The 20,012-nt window shown below is 41.3% G+C and overlaps 1 protein-coding gene across 1 annotated transcript in view; it reads right to left on the reverse strand.

The window, feature by feature from the left end:
* Nucleotides 1-1,105: 1,105 nt before the first annotated feature.
* Pgap1 (post-GPI attachment to proteins inositol deacylase 1) overlaps nucleotides 1,106-20,012 on the reverse strand; it is a 68,750-nt gene continuing 49,843 nt past the window's right edge. Inside the window, 11 exon segments of the mRNA NM_201990.1 lie at nucleotides 1,106-1,711; nucleotides 3,591-3,695; nucleotides 5,649-5,836; nucleotides 9,285-9,335; nucleotides 10,301-10,436; nucleotides 11,566-11,763; nucleotides 12,855-12,945; nucleotides 15,585-15,678; nucleotides 17,772-17,810; nucleotides 19,230-19,338; nucleotides 19,712-19,778. Of these exon segments, the coding sequence (NP_973719.1) occupies nucleotides 1,573-1,711; nucleotides 3,591-3,695; nucleotides 5,649-5,836; nucleotides 9,285-9,335; nucleotides 10,301-10,436; nucleotides 11,566-11,763; nucleotides 12,855-12,945; nucleotides 15,585-15,678; nucleotides 17,772-17,810; nucleotides 19,230-19,338; nucleotides 19,712-19,778 (1,217 nt within the window). The 3' untranslated portion in view covers nucleotides 1,106-1,572.

A 20,012-nucleotide genomic window follows, 5' to 3' on the forward strand; every position in this document is an offset into this window, starting at 1 on the left:
TTCCTTTTGATACTCTTCTAAAACAAGAGACTAAAAGGTCTGCCATGTCTAGTAGAACAGCCTTCCTTTAAAAGTCTTAATAAGTAAAAATGTGAATACTTAACAAGCACGATGCCAGTGGAGACAGCAACGGAACCATACAAACTAGCTACCTTCCATGGTAATAACCCTCTGACTAATGCTGAAGGAGGAAAGACCCAGGGAAGAGCCCCTGGGGAAATGAGGCAAGTTACTAATGTGGCTGATGTGAGAGTAGTCCTCTGGTTGGCAGTAGGAGCTGAGAGGCTGCGACACCGGGTGTGATAGCAGAACAGACGAGGGCAACTGTGAATTCTCACTAACACTGGAGGACTTCACGGGGAAGGCTTATGGGCATTTACAGAACACACGTTCCTCTAAGTGAAGGGCTCTGTGACACAGGTCTGATTCAGCTTGAGTTTATTCTAAGGGAAGGCAAAGAGCAACTATGTTCTTCCAGCTCCCGACCTTCCTATTTACCTGTAGCTAAGAATGAACTATATAATTGGAAATGAATTAAAATGTTACCCCCAGTGGCAACACTGTATCCTAGTAGACACCTCTACAAACCGAGACTCTGTTCGTAATGAGTGACGCAGGAGTGAGATCTATTCAGGCAGTGTTCACATCTTCATTTCTAAAGCAGCAATGGCTGCCCGCTGCTCCTCTCTTAGTTTCTAGTTCTGTACCTCAAGTGCAATGCTGTCTTTCTGCTCAGACCCCGCCTCAAATGATGCAAGCCCAGAGCTGTTCCAGCCTCTGGAGCTACCCCTTAATAACCGATCATTGCTACAGGTACTTCAGGCAACCACAGGGGCAGAGACGGACTGTGCCAATGTGAAATCTGCAAGAACATTCTTTTGATAACAGATCTTTCGATAGATCTCTTCCATGCTTCTAATATTCAACAAGTGTACAAAGTGAGATTCATATTTGAAAACTCAAGAAAATATCATTGTTTTGAATCTGAATTGTAGCAGTCAACAACAACAAAAAAAAAGCCTCTCCTTAATTTGAGGCTCTTTTTCACAGATGTAAGAAGACGGATCAAAGTTTGTCTCCCATGGCTGCCAAAAATTGACCAGACTCCTTCACGAGTATTTTACTTCTGAGAAAACAACTGTCATTTTTTAACAATCTCTTAAGACTTATTTTGTATATGTAAATCATAACAAATATAAAACTCACTTTCTAAAGAAAGTCTTATGAAACTAGCGGGAGTTTCACTTAGACTGCAAGCAACACTGCATCTATAGGTCTTTAGAAGGTCTCTGGGATGGCTGATGGTTGGTATATACAGGAGTCCTTAAGACAGACGCCACGACGTCCCTTCAAATTTTTCAGATACGACAAGTATAGAGATGCTACACCACGAACTGGAACCATGCTCCGACTACCTCCCTCACGCCTTACGTACAAAACTAATTTCCTATCTTCAATACTGCAAAAATAGACTTGTCTTCTCCAGAGGACCTCCCTGTTCCTGGCTGGGGCTGTGTGTTCACTGTGTCACTGGTCCTAAAGGCATGAGCCGCTTCTCCGTCTTTGCGCGTCCTACATGAAGTTGCATAATGAGTGGAACACAAGAGGAATGATCACAAAACACGGGACCCTGTATAAGTGGGAGGAGCCAAAAGCGATCACGCCGACAGCCAGAGGAAGTGGGAATTGGGAGGCGGTCTTCAGCAATTTACTGTAAAGAGACAGAGATGTGCATTATTAGACAAATCACATTGTGAGCCAAAATGAAGTACGTAAACCTTTAAGATAGTTCTGGAAAGCTAACATTGTACGTGATATTTGCTGGCATTTATTTAAATTTTATTTATTTATTTTTAGTTTCCTGATCATCCTTTGGTGTTTTGTTTGAGACAGCCTTAGCTGAACTGAAACTCGCTTACAGACCAGGCTGGCCCCAAACTCACAGAGATCTGCCTGGCCCTGCCTCCTAAATGCTGGCATTAAAGTTGTATGCCACCATGCCCAACTCTTAGTTTTGGTTTCCTGAGATAAGGTTTCGTGATATATGATTAAAATGCAAGCTGGCTTTGAACTCATGACCTGCCCTGTCTTCTGAATGCTGGGATGACAGGAGTGTGCCAAGCCATCTGGTTCTAAGTGATTTTAAATGATGTGATTTTTTTTTTAATGTAAAAAAAAAAAAACAACTTGTGCACAGTTTTATAAAGCTCAATAAAAACATGTTTTAAACAGAAAAAGGAGATACATTTCTATCCAGAGACCAGCCACATGCTTAGTCTTTCCTTAACCCGACAGAAAATACCAGTTGGCATTTCTGCAGTTCTACCTCTAAAAACTGACCCGGATAGTGTTCTTGAAGACACAGCTACAAAAATGATAGCTTAATCATACTTAAGCCAGCAAAATTAAATTTTAAAAAAGGAAGAAAAGAGAACAAAACAAACAGCACAACAGAGAAAGCATTATTTCCCTAGGAAAAGGAACATCAGGGAAACCTTTGATTTCACTCGGAAAGTGGAGGGACTGAGGCGAAGGCAGAGTAAGTCTATGCCCAGAGCATTCCGTGGCCCAGTCAGGATCTGCTCTTCTTTATCTACATAATTTATTTATCTGAGACCTGGGCCAATGTAGCCCAGGCTGGCTACCACCTCTGAGGATAACCTTGGCTGCAGGTTTTTACCTCCCATGTGCTCAGACCACAGGCATGCAGGAGAGTGTCTCTGCTTCCGCCTTAGCTGACCCTAGAACAACTGCCAGAGCAAAGGCTGGGCCATAAAAACTCAGGTGCCGTCATGAAGCACATCAAACACAAACACAAGCATAAAAGCACACACTAAGCCCTCCAGCACACGCTAAGCCCTCAAGCAGACACTAAGCCCTCAAGCAGACACTAAGCCCTCAAGCAGACACTAAGCCCTCCAGCACACACTAAGCCCTCAAGCACACACTAAGCCCTCAAGCACACACTAAGCCCTCAAGCACACACTAAGCCCTCAAGCACACACTAAGCCCTCCAGCACACACTAAGCCCTCCAGCACACACTAAGCCCTCAAGCAGACACTAAGCCCTCAAGCAGACACTAAGCCCTCAAGCAGACACTAAGCCCTCCAGCACACACTAAGCCCTCCAGCACACACTAAGCCCTCCAGCACACACTAAGCCCTCCAGCACACACTAAGCCCTCCAGCACACACTAAGCCCTCAAGCAGACACTAAGCCCTCAAGCACACACTAAGCCTTCACGCACACACTAAGCACCTATTACTCGGCTGTATGCAAAAGGTTAGTCTTAGCTATATAGCTCGATCTACTTAACATTACTCCTGTCTTTTGGAAAGTTAAATATTAGATATCATGTCATTTAAGAGTTAAGTTTTTAAAGAAAAAAAAACAATTATTTTTCCTAAAACTCCTACAGTGTAGAAAAAAAGCATAATATGTTTACAGTATGAACTACGTTTGCATATAAACGATAGTCACTTTATAGCTTTACTTTTAGTAACAGTCAAATTAAATATAAAGAGTATGTTTCAAGAAATAAAGTGATAACATCCAGTGATGCATGGAAGAAACACGTTAACCATTATACCTTGACTTTATTGAAACTGTGTGAGTGTTTCCAAGAACCGCTATTGCTGGAATAAGCAGGAACGCCAGGGGTTTGCATGGGTCAGGATTAAGTTTAAAGTAATATCTAGGATAAAAAGAGAACATGAATCAACAAAACAGTATTAATGGTGTTAAATCATCGGAATCAAATTAATTAATTTTCAAAATGTTCCAGTAACAATACAGTCCTGAGACCCTAGACTGCTCATGAAGCCGCTAGTAACAGTTCCCACTCCAGATCGTCCTTGGACTTGGGATTTCCCACTGGGCATTACACTCACAAGTCCCTGAGGAAATAAAGACACTCAGTGTGGAAAGTACTCAAAACTGACTAAACGGCTCACAGAGCTCTGGAAAACAAAGGACTTAAAGTACATTAAGATGTCCTCTTACCAAACCAGAGACTATGGAGGCTCAAGTAAAGTAACTTCTCATTAGTTTTAAAATTTCATAATCATCGCTTGCAGAGTCATTGACAGTAAGACTCCCATAGCCTTTGACAATTTTTTTTCTCAATTCTGACTAAATTTGAACAAAATTCTGGACTTTGACTAAAATATGAACAAAAGAATCTCAATGTCTGGTAACTTTTGATTTAGTTCCCCAAGTTTTGAGTCCACCACTTTTCAGTCTGGTATGACAGGGACCAAAGTTCCAGCCACACGTGAGCCAGCCTTGCAAGCTTTGGCTGCAGTAGTGTTGATGTCCTTAATCGAGGACAAATTGTGTAGAATCAGTTGAAAATGAAACATCACTTATCAGAAGCTTTGGAATAAAGAGAGTTTTAACAAGGAAGTTATAGCTATAAGGACCTAGATGTAAAAAAAGAAAAACGGATCCCACATAACCTAATGATGTACTCAAAGATCTTTGAAAACTGCAACAAATTAAACTCTGAGTTAGTAGACAGACAAACACCAGGACAGAAATTAATGGAGAATTCTTCTGAGGAAGAATAAAGGGAGCGATGAAATAAACTGTAGCTCTCTGAAATGGTAAACAACATTGCCCAACCCTTAGCCACCCTAGAGAGAAGACATAAATAAACAAAATTACAAATAAAAAGAGCAAATAGCCTTTAAGGAGTCAGTAAAACATCTAGGAATAAACCTATCCACCACTCAAGAGATTTGAGGAAAGTCCTAGAGAGTTCGAAGACTCTGCATTCATGTATCAGCAGAATGCAGAGTAAAAATGGTTGTCCTGCACAAAGCAACCTGTGGATTCACATTAACACTGTGAAAACGTCAATGGATGCCAAAGCCTCCTGGTGCTTCAATATCTTTTTAAAAAGTTCACACATTGGAGAAAACAAGCCACACCCGTTTTTCTAAGTCCAGCTTATTTCATGTAACAGGAGCTCCAAGTTCATCCATTTTCCTCTAAGACCCACCATTTTGTTCTTCATGGCTCAATACTCCACTGTGTACACTATATTCTCTTTATTCATTCACGTTCCGAGCCTCTAAGCTCAGTCATAACTGGCAGGTGTTGGTCTGCTGTGGCAGTCACGTGCAGGCACAGCTGTTACATGCGGTGCTCTTTGTGTACAGCATTGCTTTGGCTGTGCGGAATCCATCGTGCTTCCAAATAAACGGTAGCTCTGCTTCCTTCAGCCTCCTGTTAGGGCTACTCCTCGGCACTGTACTGACGTTTTAAAAGGCTATTTATGTATGGTATGGTTGTTAAGAGGAGGGGGACCAATGGAGAAGAGAAGCACGGACAAGACAAGATGACCTCAACATCGGAAAAGACACAAAATGTCACAGTGCGATCCATTATTTTCTACACCACATATAATAAAATATATATCACTTTTTTTGTAAAATAAAAATTCACTCTCTCTGTCTAATTTTTGGAGAATATTATAATCTGAAAACTTGTATCATCACAGCTGATGTGCGAATGGAAATGTACTGAAAACTAACACCAGGCAACACATGCATCCTGCTGACAGTTTTCATGGAGAACCAGGAGTACAGCCGAGCTCCATTACGAGAGGCTTACACACACAAACGATCCTGACGCACTAACACACCTAAGGTTCTTTGACCAGTAGATCAGGGACGGCATGCTGAGCAGCACGACCCACGTCAGCAAGTTAATCACGGTGCTGTGCATGCGAAGGCTGTCTTCAGCATCATTAGCAGATAAGCGGGGATTCTGTATGGCAGAATCTTTATGGTGGTTGGACTTTTTCTCACTTCTTCTGGAGTGTTTGGGATTCTAGAAGGCAATAAAATTAGAATGTCAAGATATGAATAAGCAAAAAATAAGTTTAAGATATTGCTCAGAATCAACCACTAGACTACTGAATTAACTCATCTTTTCATTTCCAAACGTAAATACTGAAACTACTTTGTTAAAAGTACTTTAACACTGCCACCATCATAAGAACTGGGTTTGTTTGTTTGACTTGAGATGTGGTCTTGCTATGTGGCCCTGGCTTGCCTCGATCTCTTGGGCTCAAGCCATCTCTCTGCTTCAGCTCCCTGAGGGCTTGAAACGCCAGCATGTGTGACCACGTCCAGCTACATTCTTTTGACTTATTTTTATTGTTAGTAATAACGCAAAATAAAATTTATAACAGCTTATTTCTTAACAACGACGGAAGTGCTTAATGTAACAAGTTAAACTGAGAACGAGTCGGGTCTGCTTTACTATTCCTTGGCTTTAGGTTACTAAATGCATAATTCCCTTTAAACACTGTAAAATCCTAACCCCCTGTGTTTTAACTAGAGTTTCCACTGCTGGGAGGAGATACCTTAAAAATTACTTTTATAACTCTTATAAACTCTTATAAAAGACAACATTTAATTGGGGCTGGCTCACAGGTTCAGAGGTTCAGTGCATTATCAAGGGAGGAGCATGGCAGTGTCCAGGCAGGCCTGGTGTTGGAGTAGCTGAGAGTTCTACCTCTTCACCCAAAGGAAGCCAGGAGCACACTGTCTTCCAGGAGACTAGGAAGAGGTCACAAAGCCACCCACACAGTACCACACTTCCTCCGACAAGGCCACACCTACTCCAATAAGCCAATAACTCCTAACAGTGCCACTCTCTGAGACAACATATTCAAACTGCCACATTCCACTGCCTGGGCCCCATAGGCTTGTTCAATCACATGAGTCTATGGTGACCATACCTAGCCATAGCATAATGCAATATACATTTAGTTCAACTCCCAAAGTCCCCATAGTTTCTAGTAGTCTCGACATTGATAAAAGTCCAAAGCTCAAAGTCTCTTCTGAGATTCATACACTCACTTTACTGCAATCTCCTATAAAGTGAAAATCAAAATGCAGATCACAGACCTCAAACATCACAGGATATACATTACCATGACAAGACTTTATAGAGAAGTATGGAATCAGACAAGACCAAAAGCCATCTGGGCAAACTCGACACTCTGCATCTCCATGTCTGAGGTCAAAGTGCTCATCAGATCCCCACCTCCTTTCATCTTTAGCTACTGCAACACACTCTGTCTCCTTGTCTGGTCACTCCTGTTAGCAGCTTTTCTCGGCAGGTATCCCATGGCATCTCTAACATCTTGGGGGACCCAAGTAAACTTCAACTTCACAGCTTCTTGTTCCAGTGTTTGGGATCCACGCATGATCTTCTGGGCTCCTCCAAAGGTCACGTCTCTGGCTCTGCCCTCGGTAGCACTCTAAGCTCAGGTTGCTCCACTCCACCGCTGCTACGGTTCTTTGGTGGTCCTGCCATGATACTCCATCATGCTGGGGTCTTCAACTGTAACTAGGCTTCACCAAGAGTCTCTCAGAGGCTCCCTACGATGTCAAGCACAAACTTCGTTCCATGACCCCTTCAGTCTTGTGCAATCAACTGCAACTGAGGCTGCACCTTCACCAATGGCTTCCCTGGCCTCTCACAGTGCAAAGCCTCAGGTGAACTCCATGACCCCTTCACGCCTTCAAAACCAGTACCACCTGGGTGACTCTTACACATTACCAAGTACAGCTGCAGCATGAGGTACAACCTTGGCTATCTCTGGAACACAGCTTCTTTGTGCTTTCAGAAAACACTTCCCAGAAGATATCACCTCAATGATGCTGGTCTCTTCTTAATCTCTGCTAATTTCTTAGCTCCAGCTGACCAGCATCAATTGTCCCAGTCGTCCCTTCTATTCCTGACCCTAAAGCCAAAACCACATGGCCGAAGCTGTGTTGCTTGCCAGAGCTGGAACATGACCCCTTGTTCTATTACATTATCACAAGCTTTCGGTTTTCCAACTCCTTCACTGCATAAGCTTGGCTGTCCTGGAACTTCCTCTGTAGGTTGACCTTGAACTCATGAGATCTGAATGGTTGTGTCTCCTGAATGCTGGGATTAAAGATGTGTACCACTATGCCTGGGCCAAAGCTTTTCTTCTCTAGAACTTGCTCTGTCTCAGGCTGGCCTTGAGCTTAAAGAGATCTGCTCACCTTAGCCTCCTGGGATTAAAGTTGTGTAAAATCATACCTGGGCCAAAGCTTTTCATGGTCACTATTCCTCAAGATCCATATCAAAAGCCTGTGTCTTCCAGCTTCAAAATCAGGACCACAAGTATGCCCTCCATTTCTAGGTTGTAGTTCATTCCAGATTAAAAATCCACATGAAAACAACAACCAGGTAATAACACCTAACATGACATCACTATTCCTTGTTCAACTGCAAAGATAAGCAATAAGCGTAGCTGGGTGGGATCCTGCCCTGAGTTCACCACTCACATAATCTGTTTCTCTCCTTAAATAGGAGGTTCAGCGCCATTTCATTTCCTGGTGCTCCTTTATTACTTAAACTAGACATTTTGTATTTTTCCTTTCTAAGTTTGCTATGCTTGATGAAAATGTTCTTCATGAAAATAAGCCAGAGGACAATGTCTATGCTGGGCTTTGCTGAGATTTTCTTTGTCAGTGCAATTAATCTGATTATTTTTATCTGAAGAGTCTACCTTGGCCTCAGGCAGACTCTTGAGACAAGGGCAAAAAGAATCCACATTTGTCACCAAAATATCACAGAAACAGTCTCTAGGCCGCACTGAATATTCTTCTCTGAAACGTCTTGAGCCAGGACCCCAGAGTTCACATCAGCCTCTGCACCAATGTCTTTTATATTTCTACTAGGATGGTCCATTAAGCACCACTTAAAGCACTCTGCTGCTTCCCAAACCCAAAGTCCCCAAGTCCACATTCCTGCAAACAAAAACATGGTCAGGCCTATCACAGCAATACCCCAGTCCCTGGTACCAACTTCTGTCTTAGGGTTTCCACTGCTGTGAACAGACACCATGACCAAGGATGACATTGAATTGGGGCTGGCTTAGAGGTTCTGAGGGGTTCAGAGGTTCAGTCCATTATCATCATGGCAGGAAGCATGGCGGTGTCCAGGCAGGCCTGGCACCAGAGGAGCTGGGTTCTACATCTTCATCCAAAGGAAGCCAGGAGCACACTGTCCTCCTGGAGGCTGGGAAGAGGTCTCAAAGCCCACACCCACAGTGCCACACTTCCTCCAACAAGGGCACACCTACTCCAACAAGGCCAATGCCTCCTAATAATGCTATTCCCTGAGCCAAGCACATTCAAACCATCACACTCCCCAAACTTAAAACCTCAACAAAAAAATCAAATGTATACTTTCTCAAGTATTTTCCTATTATATAAGTTTAGAAACTTACCACTGGCTGATTATTTTTAAATGTTGTTAGGCTGGCTTGCAGATGAACAACCTAGGGGGAAAAATTTTTATTTGTATTTGGAACAGAACAGCCTTTTTTAAAAAAGCTAAAACTGAGAAGCATTATAACCTGGAAATTAAAAAAAAATATATATATATGAGCATGGAGCTGGAGACAGTTCAGTGATGAAGAGCACTAACTGCCCTTGCATAGGACCTGGGTTTGGTTCCAAGCTTCCTCATAGCTCACAAGCATCCATAACTCTTCTAGGGGTTCTTAATGCCATCTTCTGACCCCCATGGGCACTGACAGATATGTAGACAATACACTCACACATAAAACACAAATAAGCAATACTGAAAACATTTTAAAAAGCAAGCAAGCAGGCTTCCTTGAAACATCTTAAAACAGTATTTTATAAAAGATAAATCATAATGGATGCTAACTCTTATGAATTTAAAAAGAAAAACACAATAGAAACAACACAAACTTCCGGAATATGCAGAGACTGTTTAAAGCCTGTGAGCTTACGTGTAAATAGTGCCTTGCTATAGTAATTTTACATCTTGTAGGTCAAAAGTTTGATTATATTTAATATTATATGAAAATGTTCAATTATATGTGGTGGTAAATTACCTACAAGCTATTTAAGAAAAGAATTGTAAATTTATTGTTTCCCACAAATATCTGATGGGAGTTTTGTCTTTGAGTCAGTTTTTAAAAAATATATCTAATTAAAAAACAGAAGCTAACCATGTAATTTATAAACAAAAGTAGCTCTAGACAGCTTTTCAGATGCACAAAACGTCCTTTTAGAAAACCGAATCTACAGTGTGCAAGTCTTAGTGTTTAAAAAGCCAGTAAAAGCCGTTATCTAGTGTGGTGTTAACAGTGTACCACATGATCAATGCACCATGCACGCAGCCGGTAGCCTGCTGGATCCCCTGCAACACTAACGCCTGTGAGGCGTTCTCCAGGTGCCTGACACAAAGCCTAGGCTTTACCAGTCCACACACCTTAAACACATAGTACAGGTAAGACAGAAGTATGGCAAGTGCCCCGCAAGTCGTCCAGCTGATTATGAGGAAGACAACTGTCAAAACGGGCAGGTCTGGTGACATCACTTTGACATCCTTAGGAAGTTCAGCAGGTCTGGAATAAAAGGAACAAAGTTTTAAAAACTACAGTAACATATATTCACGCAGTCCAAAAACAAACCAACGTATAGGCTGAGGATCCCTCATGTCACGCACAAGAGGACATTCCAGTCCACGAGCTCACTGGTAGGCCACAGCCAAAATGCAGGGGCATTAAGGAAATTATAAAATAACCCTCAGGTTATAAAGTAATAAGAAACAAATGCACTCTGCATCTGGAGGTTGGTCCCATCCTCAAGATTTCTCACTATGTATGTGTAACTATTCCAAAATCTCCAACGGTCTGAGGCTGGAAACATTTAACAGCCTGAGCGGTTCAAACGGAAAGCAAGAAGCCTTGACATGCTCTACCAGGCCCTCTGCTGGCTGTTAATATTATTAATATGTGAGGAACACAAAGTTAACGCTAAGGTATTTCTCCATAAAGGTATGACGTCATATACAGTTCTCCAACACACCGCAACAATTGTGTCAATCAGTCATTATGACTGTTGCTAAGGAAGAAAACATGGCAATTATTGATAGGTCCTGGGTCACCAAGCGGACAGAAGAACACGTTTCCATCTGTGAAGCCTGAGGTCTGACTGACCGAAAGCTGAGAACCACCTCAGAACACTGAGGGAAGCAGCAGCACGTGTAACATGCTGTGTGACAGGAAACCACAGCACAGCCATCCAGGACGGAGGACTGAAAAGGAAACTAGACTCGGGTTTTATCAGGAAAGCCTCGAGTAACTTTAAATTCAAACTGCCTTTGGGCCTGTGCTACATACAACCTCGGGCTCTGTTTTCAGAGTCTATCCGTTCATCCAATCCGGTGGTAAAGACCAGGATCGGAGTCTCCTGCCTTTAAGTGTGATAACAGAAGTCGGCATCTTTAGTCACAAAGTAAGTACGGCTGAGAAGTTTAAGATCCTATGGGTATGTGTGTGGATAAGCATGTGATTCTATACGTCCCCTCCCTTCTGCTCGTCTTCTTTGCCGTGCTGAGGTGCTAGGGATCAAACCTAGGAGGACTTCATGAGGTCCTAGCACATGCTAGGCACATGCTTTCCCTCTAGTCTACACCCTACCCCTCATATTTTCTTCGCCGAGAGCAGGAAGAAGACTTTTGCATGACCGTACCTTTTCAGAGCCAGCCACAATGAGGAAAGAAGCTGTACGGATGCGGAAGAGAGCAGACCACTCCAGTACGCAGTACACGTTCCGAACAGGAAGAGGATCAGGGACACCAGAGGGAAACACATACTCTGACTAGTCAAAACGATGGCATCTAATTCCGGTAATAACACTGCATCCCATAATTCCTTAAACCATTTATACCTGTAAAGCAGACGAATGAAACCGTGAAGTAGAAGCAAAACCAAGGCAAACTGCAACAGCTGATGCCTGGCTGTCTTGTCATGAGAGGGGTGTAGCCACCCACTAGAATCCCTGACGTGCTAACGTAGTTTATGAAATACTGAAAACAAAGCTTAGCTCTCTTCGGCCTGTTTTTCACATAACTGCTCACGTAGCTCAGGCTGGCTTTGAAGTGTAGATCTTCCTGCCTCCACTTTCTGAGTGCTGGGTTACAAGTGTGAGCAACCATGTGTGGTTTGTGGTTTTTACTCCATGCCTCTGTGTGTGTGTGTGTGTGTGTGTGTGTGTGTGTGTGTGTGTGTGTGTGTGTGTGTGTCTGTCTGTCTGTCTGTCTGTCTGTGTGGTGTGCTGCGCACAGACTGAGCACCTTCCTCTACAGCTCTGTGCCTTATTCCCTTGAGATAGGGTCTGTCACTGAACTGGAAGTTTGTCACTGCAGCCAGCGAGCTCTCAGGTTCCAGCTGTCCTTTCCTACTCAATGCTGGGTTTTAGGGCAAACAGCCACAACTGGTTTTGGTGTCAGCACTAGGGATTCAAACTCATGCTTTCACAGTAAGCACTTTTACCAAGTGAACTTCTCAGCCCTTGGTTCCTAATCCTAATGAATAAAACGAGTAACTTACCTTCCGAGAGAGTCTACTAAGCATTGAGTATCTCACTACTTCCTTACTCCCATCAACCCTTACATCAACTAATACAGTGTTCAGCAGCTTAAATCAGGAAGTCAACAGCCATTTGGAATGATGGAATGAAACAGGTCTAAGAAATGATTTTTAATTAAGAAAAATTACCAAATGGGAGTAACCAAACTAGATATTAACTAGGTTAACATTTAAACTGTTAGATTTTTAGACATATATAATAGGTAATTATTTATACAAAAAATCTGTAATTACTTTTGAAGTGATTTCACTACTGAAAATAAACATATTGGGACTTTTCCTAAAAGAAAATTCAAATTTAATAAACTATATCACTTGCCAAATATATATAAAAGTTCATAGTATATTATGAAATCAAAACCTAATTATTATCACAGATAAAAAACTTACCCCAACAAAAACTTAATCATAATTACGAATGGGTCAACTTTGTATGGTTTGGCTTCTTTATCCAACATGGTACCATATTCTAAGCAAAAACCTGGTGATTAAAGAAAATCATTTGTGTGTAACAAAAATTCACAGTAATTAAACAAAGATACTTTATCTTACAATGCCAACAGTAACATGTAACAAAAGAATAACATTGTACCCATAGTTTTACCACTGACAGTACTCTTGGAAGGTTCACTACAATCCATACATCTAGTCATTTGTCAAGCAAATCTAGGGGGTCATAGCTAGGGCTTCACAGTGTGTATTTTTATAAACATCAGTAAGTGATTTTAATAGTTTATTGAGATATAATTCTTACGTTATACAGTCCATCCATTTGAAGTCCATAAATTCAATGGCTTTAGTATATTTGATATACATCCATCACTACAGTCAGTCTCAGAACACTTTCATGACCCATACTTTTTCCATTGTTTGGTAATCACTAATCTCTCTATTATCATTATAGACATTCCTATTCCGAACATATAAATGCAGTCATATGATGTGATCCTTGTGATTAGCTTCTGTCATTCAATACTTATCAAGACTCAACCTTTAACATATATAGAATTTATTGTGAGGTGCTAGGGATCAAACCTAGGAGGACTTCATGCGCGCCAGGCAAACGCTCTACCACAGAGCGATACCATCAGCTCTTCATATCTCCCCAGCAACTGCTTTGCTTATGAATTGTACTACTGTGAACATCTGTGTACTTGTCTATGTGGAGGAAAGCTTTCAGTTCTCTTTGGTGTGTTCCTAAGAACAGAGAGGCTGAATTATACAGTAACTGTCCAACCATTTGAGGAACTGTCAGGCTGTTTCCTACAGTTGCATATGAACGTTCCAATTTCTCTGCTCTATTATTATCCTATAACTATCATTTTGCTATACTCACTCTAGTGGGTGTAATCTACAGGTGACATGATTTCCATACTTGCTGCATGACTACCTCTTCATTTGTTTGGGATGAACTCATACATCTCGATCCCCTAGAACAGCTAGTCTTAAATATCCCTAGTGTCTGCACAGACAATCCAGCAGATTCTCTGTGATCGAGAATCAATTGTCAGTCTGTCAGAACAAGCAGTATGAAGTGTCTCCTTTCAAAGTGGAACAAACATACTAAAGCCTGGTTGATGTCATATTGCCAGAAGAGCCCCACAATGAAGGCTAGGTTTGAAACTCAAAAGAAAACTCTTCCATGTTCTCTCCATATGCTGAACTTAGTTTGCAGTGCGTATATGTATGCATGTAAGTGGGTGCAGACCAGAGTCCGTTCTAATAGAAAGGCGATGAAGAAAGAGTGAAAAGGTGCTGAGGAGAGACAGAGGAGACTACACAGGGACACAGGACACAATCGGGAGAGCACAAAGGGTGGAAGGGGAGCTTAGTGGGGAAGACTAATTATAACACACTGTATTTGAAAAAGCTACCATGGCAATTAACAGATTAAACATTAACAGTAAATACAGGAAAAGCCATTAAAGGGCACTGAAGTTTTATGAAGGTCATTTAAAAGACTGAGTAGTTAGAAAACGATTTGGTCCATAGAAACGGTGAGGATTCCTGAGGTTGGCCTCACTCTTTCCCCCTCTCCTACTCCTCTGACTACTCTCCAAGCTGAGCCGAAGCCTGGCCGACTGGAAAACCATATTCTGTATCTGCTCTTCACTCTGCTGACTCGGGGAAGCTGGCTTCTGTGGACTCTTCTGTCTTTAGTCACATTAAGATTTTTAAGAAGAAGTAATGAAGCAGTGGCTCAAAAATTAGGAGGAAAAGGAAGGCTGGGGAACGGGAGAGGAGAAAAACAGGCGAGATGAGGGAGAAAAGGGATGGAAGGAAGAGGATAGATGAAAGAGAGGACGAGGAGGAAGGAACGGAATAAACTAGGAAGGCAAGTGGATTAGCAAGTGCATGCACACTGCAAATTTATCAACACAAACATCTCGGCTGCTGCGCTAGCAACAAGAGGGAAGGGTGTGGACGGGAAGAGACTCTCAGTCCACAGCTCGAATCACCAACACGTGTTAGAAAACAGAAAACAGGAGAACATGTCTATCATGGTGACATGATCAACAAAATCTAAGCTCTGAGGAACACATAAGAATACAGTGTTTCCACTAAATTACAAGGGGGAGTGGTGGGACGGTGGGAAACGGTAGCTACAGAACTTAACGATGAAACCTGAGGACAGGCTGCAGTGTGTGGACTTTACCTGAAAAGCACAAAACCCGAGATCCCGTGATACTGGCAGGCTACTACTCAGCCTCTCTTCTGTCCTGTGGCTCCATTCCTCCTGGTTCTGTCCTTCCTACCTCCCTTGCTTTCTCCTCTTCCTCATTTTTTATGGGTCATTTTTAATGTATATGGTAACCTTTGCTCCTTTTATAAGACAAAAGTACTGAAAAATTAAAAAAGTACTAAAAAACATGAAGAAGACTGGCCTCAAAATCACATCCTTTTCTGGCGTTTCCAAGGTGGTAGTTAATTCTGAGAGCTTCCTTATTATGCCTTCTAATTTATCAAACCCTAAGTAAACATGGCCACACAGGGCACAAGCTTTCCCCTCTAGAACTGACCAAACAAAAATGCAATCAGCAGGGGAAAGCAACATGAAAGTAACGGGCTCTACTTAAATATTTAAAACAGCGCTAACTTCTAAGGCGTGAGCGCTTTTACCTGTTGAGAGGAGAGAGTATAACTGTCCTCCGTAGGCCAGAAGGATGCTAGAGACGACGTAGGCAGGAAGAGCTCCACCATGAAATCGAACTACCTAGAAGACAGGCAAGTCAGACGTCAGTACATATGGGAGTAAACCGAAAAAACTACAAAGGAAACCAAAGATGGGCCACAAACAGCTGCGAGGAGCAGGGAGGGGACAAGAGAGGGAACGTGGGACATGAAACCATGTAGGAGACACAAGGTCCCTGTGCTCACCGGTGAGCACATGGGAACCAGGAATGTTCAACACTCAGGGCTGCCTCTTCGAGGGGAGAGACATACGGCCTGCTTCTGCCCAGAAGGCAGGAACAATGTGAGTCATAGCTAGTGGTGTCCACTCTATCTGTATGGCCAGGCCATGCCGCCTCCCTCAGACTCATGTTTATCTCTGTCAGTCGGCAGTCTGTCCTCCCTGCCACCGTCATGGGGACCACTTTTACCCTGAGCCTGCTTCCTCAGTTAATCCAGGGAACCTGTCTGTGGGGAAGATGTTGCTTGTACTCTACGAGAGTCTCCATATGGCCATCTCTTAGGCTTTGTACACACAGGACTGATTAATCACCACCAGAAACTATTCTGACATTGTGCTGTGCTTAAGTATGCCTAAAATAAACCACCCAGTGTCAAACTCCAGAAGTTTGAACAAAAACTGTCCACTGAGTCTTGCTGAGTCAGACTTCCTTTCACCTCACTCCACTGGTCAGGGTGTTTGCAGAGACAGCTCACACAACAATAGAGAGTAGAGCGGAGGAGAGCTAAGAAAGGAGGGCAAGGGAATCTAGTGGGGAGGGAGATCTACTAAAACACAAAATGACAGCAAATAATGCTCTGTGTGCTAATTTAAAGAGTCTAAAATATACATATATCAATTGAGTTATATATGTTATAAACCTGAGTTCATTCTCCAAGGATCTACAAGGAGTTAGACACTTTATACGCTTGAGTTTATTCCCTTAGGACCTACAATGAGGTAGACATGCTGTTGTTATACACTTGATTTCATTTGCCCAGGCTCTACAATGACTTAGACAGGTTAGACGTGTGAGTCCATCCCGCTAGGATCCACAATGACTTAAGTACATTATACACCTGAGTCCATCCCGCTAGGATCTACAAGCTAAGTAAAGGTGGAGAAAATATGCTTTTTCATTTTTTGTAATTTTAGACTAATTAATCCAAGTTCTTCGACATCTTAAAAGGTACAGACCTTTGATCCAGTGGCACTAATAAAATCTTACTTTTTAGAAGACTTCTATATCCGAAGATACATATTACCTTTTTCTATAATTGTCTTTGATCAGTGGTAGCTTGAACTGTCTCATCACTGATCTGAAATCTGGACCATGGGGATATGGATCAGAGGTGTGCACCTTCACTCTAAGGTATGCAAGTGATGAGACCTTTGCTTATTTTAAAAGCCCAAGAGCAGGAATTGTTTTGTATTACAAAAATCAGTATTTAATTGGTTCCTTAACTCTATAAATTTTTAAGTATTTATGATGCTATTTTATAACTCAAACTAAAACTTGTTTCTTCATGATTTGTACAAAACACACATTAACTGAATTTTATTATGTTCACAAATTTTACAATAATTAAATCTAATTCTCTGCCAGACATGGTAGTGCACACCTCTAATCCCAGCACTTGGGAGGGTAGAGGCAGGAGGATCTCTGTAAGTTCGAGCCCAGCCTCATCTAAAAGTGAGTCTAGACAGCCAGGGTTACACTGAGGAACCCTGTTTCGAAAAACAAGACAAAACAAAACAAAATAAACTCTAGATATCTAGTTCTCACAGGCTGTTCCAAAGATCAAATGAGACAATGCATACAAAACGTTTCATTGTAACAGATGAATTACAATCACGGCCAAATACAAAATTGTCAGTATTAATTTACCATATCATGATTCAAGAGAGTAGTATGTCTGAGTCATAAAATATAAAGATCAAAAACTCAAAGCAGCAATAAAAATTTCTGTTGTATTAATTCCTGTCTTAACATGACACAATTCTACAGATTCTAATAATGATGACTAATTCTGTAGTTCTACTTAAGAAACTGCTAATTTACTGAAAAAGACTGCAATCCCTTCCAAGTCACAAAGCAGTAAATAATCAACCAACCTTCACTGAGTCTATCTTACCTGTCCCAGTATTTGTGGAAAGGAAGTCTTGATCGTCACCTAGTATAAAATAATAGTTAAAAAGAGAGGTTATTTTTCTTAGTCTCGTTTTATATCTTATTAAGTTGAGTGCTTCTGTATACTTTTTAACAATTAAACGAGATCTTCAAGAATGTGTTCACCCATCATCTCCATTGTCTAAAGTCCCGTTTGCCATTCTACATATTCTCCAGTACACTCCTTCCTCCTCAACAACTGGATGGATGCTATGTATGTTTACCACTCACTACCCACACCATGTCATGAAGAGATCGTGTTGGTTAAAATAATGCGAATCATAGTACTATTTATAAAGCTCATCTTTAATATATATTAGATATTAAGAAAGCTGGAAAAAGAACTTTCTTAAGAAAGTTGTAACAATTATATACAGCATGGCTTTGTCTTGATAAAATACAGACTTCTTGAAAATATGTGATATTGACTTTCAAAAAACATGGACATTTGGTGAGCATGTAGTATTTAAAGGCAAACAGAAAAAAAAATTTTTAAGATAGGCTCTCACGGTATAGCTCTGGTTGGTCTAGAACTCTAAACAGACCTGGGTGGCCTCAAATACACAGAAATCCTCTGCCTCCCAAGACAATACAATTCTTATCATTTTAAAATTGGAAATACAAACTTTCAAACTGAAAAACACAGTAGGCCTGCAATACCCATCCCTGTTAGAAACAGACTGCACACTACCATCCATGAATTCCATGACACACAAACTAATTCATTATACAGGCACACCTGAGACCAGGTCACGGGAACAGACTCCATTAATCTGGTATCTCCTAGTCCTATTACAGAATCCAAATACTTAGGGCTGCTAACCAGGAATAAGATATTCCACTATACCAGAGTATAATTATGTCACCACTAAAAAGCACACAAATCTTTAAAAAGCAATAAGGTGAGATCCTTAAACTAACCCAGTACTGGTACAAACTAGTAAACTAACCCAGTACTGGTACAAACTAGTAAACTAACCCAGTACTGGTACAAACTAGTAAACTAACCAAGTACTGGTACAAACTAGTAAACTAACCCAGTACTGGTACAAACTAGTAAACTAACCCAGTACTGGTACAAACTAGTAAACTAACCCAGTACTGGTACAAACTAATAAGCACTGTGTCAACTGCTGTAGTAGAGCCTTGGCAGCTAATTAAATGAAGCTCTTCAATTTATGAAAGATTCTTGATTCTGGGCTTTAAAATTTAGACTAAGTTGTGGGACCAACTTATTTTATAAGATGCTCACATGCTCGGTCTATCTACAGAAACATTGAATGGTCAAGACGGGAAGTGGGAAATATTTAACATTTTAATTTCTCATACTTATGGGCTTCCACGTCATGATCTGTCTTCAGCTAATAAAGAAGAGCTCTACTTGACTATAATTAAATCACACGATTATGCAAACATGTCTTACCTCATACTGACAGTCTGAGGATGTGTACATCTTTAACAGTGCCACATGGCTGTCATTTTCTGGCTGAGCAACATGAAGCTTCAGAGAAATGTCTACGGAAGATGGAACCCTGAAGAGATTATTAAAATGTCAGTCCTCAGATATAAAGTGCCAGCCAGCCAGCAGCCATGGCTAAGGCGATTCGTAACACAATAGAATACGACAATGTAGAGGAAGGTGAGTGACAGATGCATTGCCCCAAGTGGACCCTTGTAAGCACACGGGGAGTGGTGGAGGTAAAGGGAGGACGGTCAGTTTTCAAAGAGGATTTACGTGTTATATTATTTAAATAGAATGCTATACATCTTAAATAATGGGCATGATACTAAAGGGTGCACACATTTTACTAACGGGAACTTTAATAATGCATACGACTTAAATAAATGTAAGTACAGACTATTTTAGAGCACCAATTTTTAAAGCAAATTCCTTTATATGCTTACTGTGCAATGGTTAGAGAATCTTCATAAGACCAGGGAATATGAAGTTTATAGATACTAGTTATTTCTTCTGTTAAGACACAAAGAAGAGAAGCATTATTCTGCATGTTATCTTAACTCACACACAAGCTATACGACTACTACACGCAAACTACCCAGTGTACTGATCAGTGTGGGTCACAGCACATTGATAAAAGATTACTGAATGTTACGCTCCCAAAAGACATTAAGGTATTTGAGTAGTACTAAGAAGCTAAGACAAAATTAAACAGCTAAACGTGAATTGATACTGTAACATAAAGAT

This window comes from Rattus norvegicus, chromosome 9 (genome assembly GCF_036323735.1).
Source record: "Rattus norvegicus strain BN/NHsdMcwi chromosome 9, GRCr8, whole genome shotgun sequence".
In the NCBI taxonomy this organism is placed as follows: domain Eukaryota; kingdom Metazoa; phylum Chordata; class Mammalia; order Rodentia; family Muridae; genus Rattus; species Rattus norvegicus.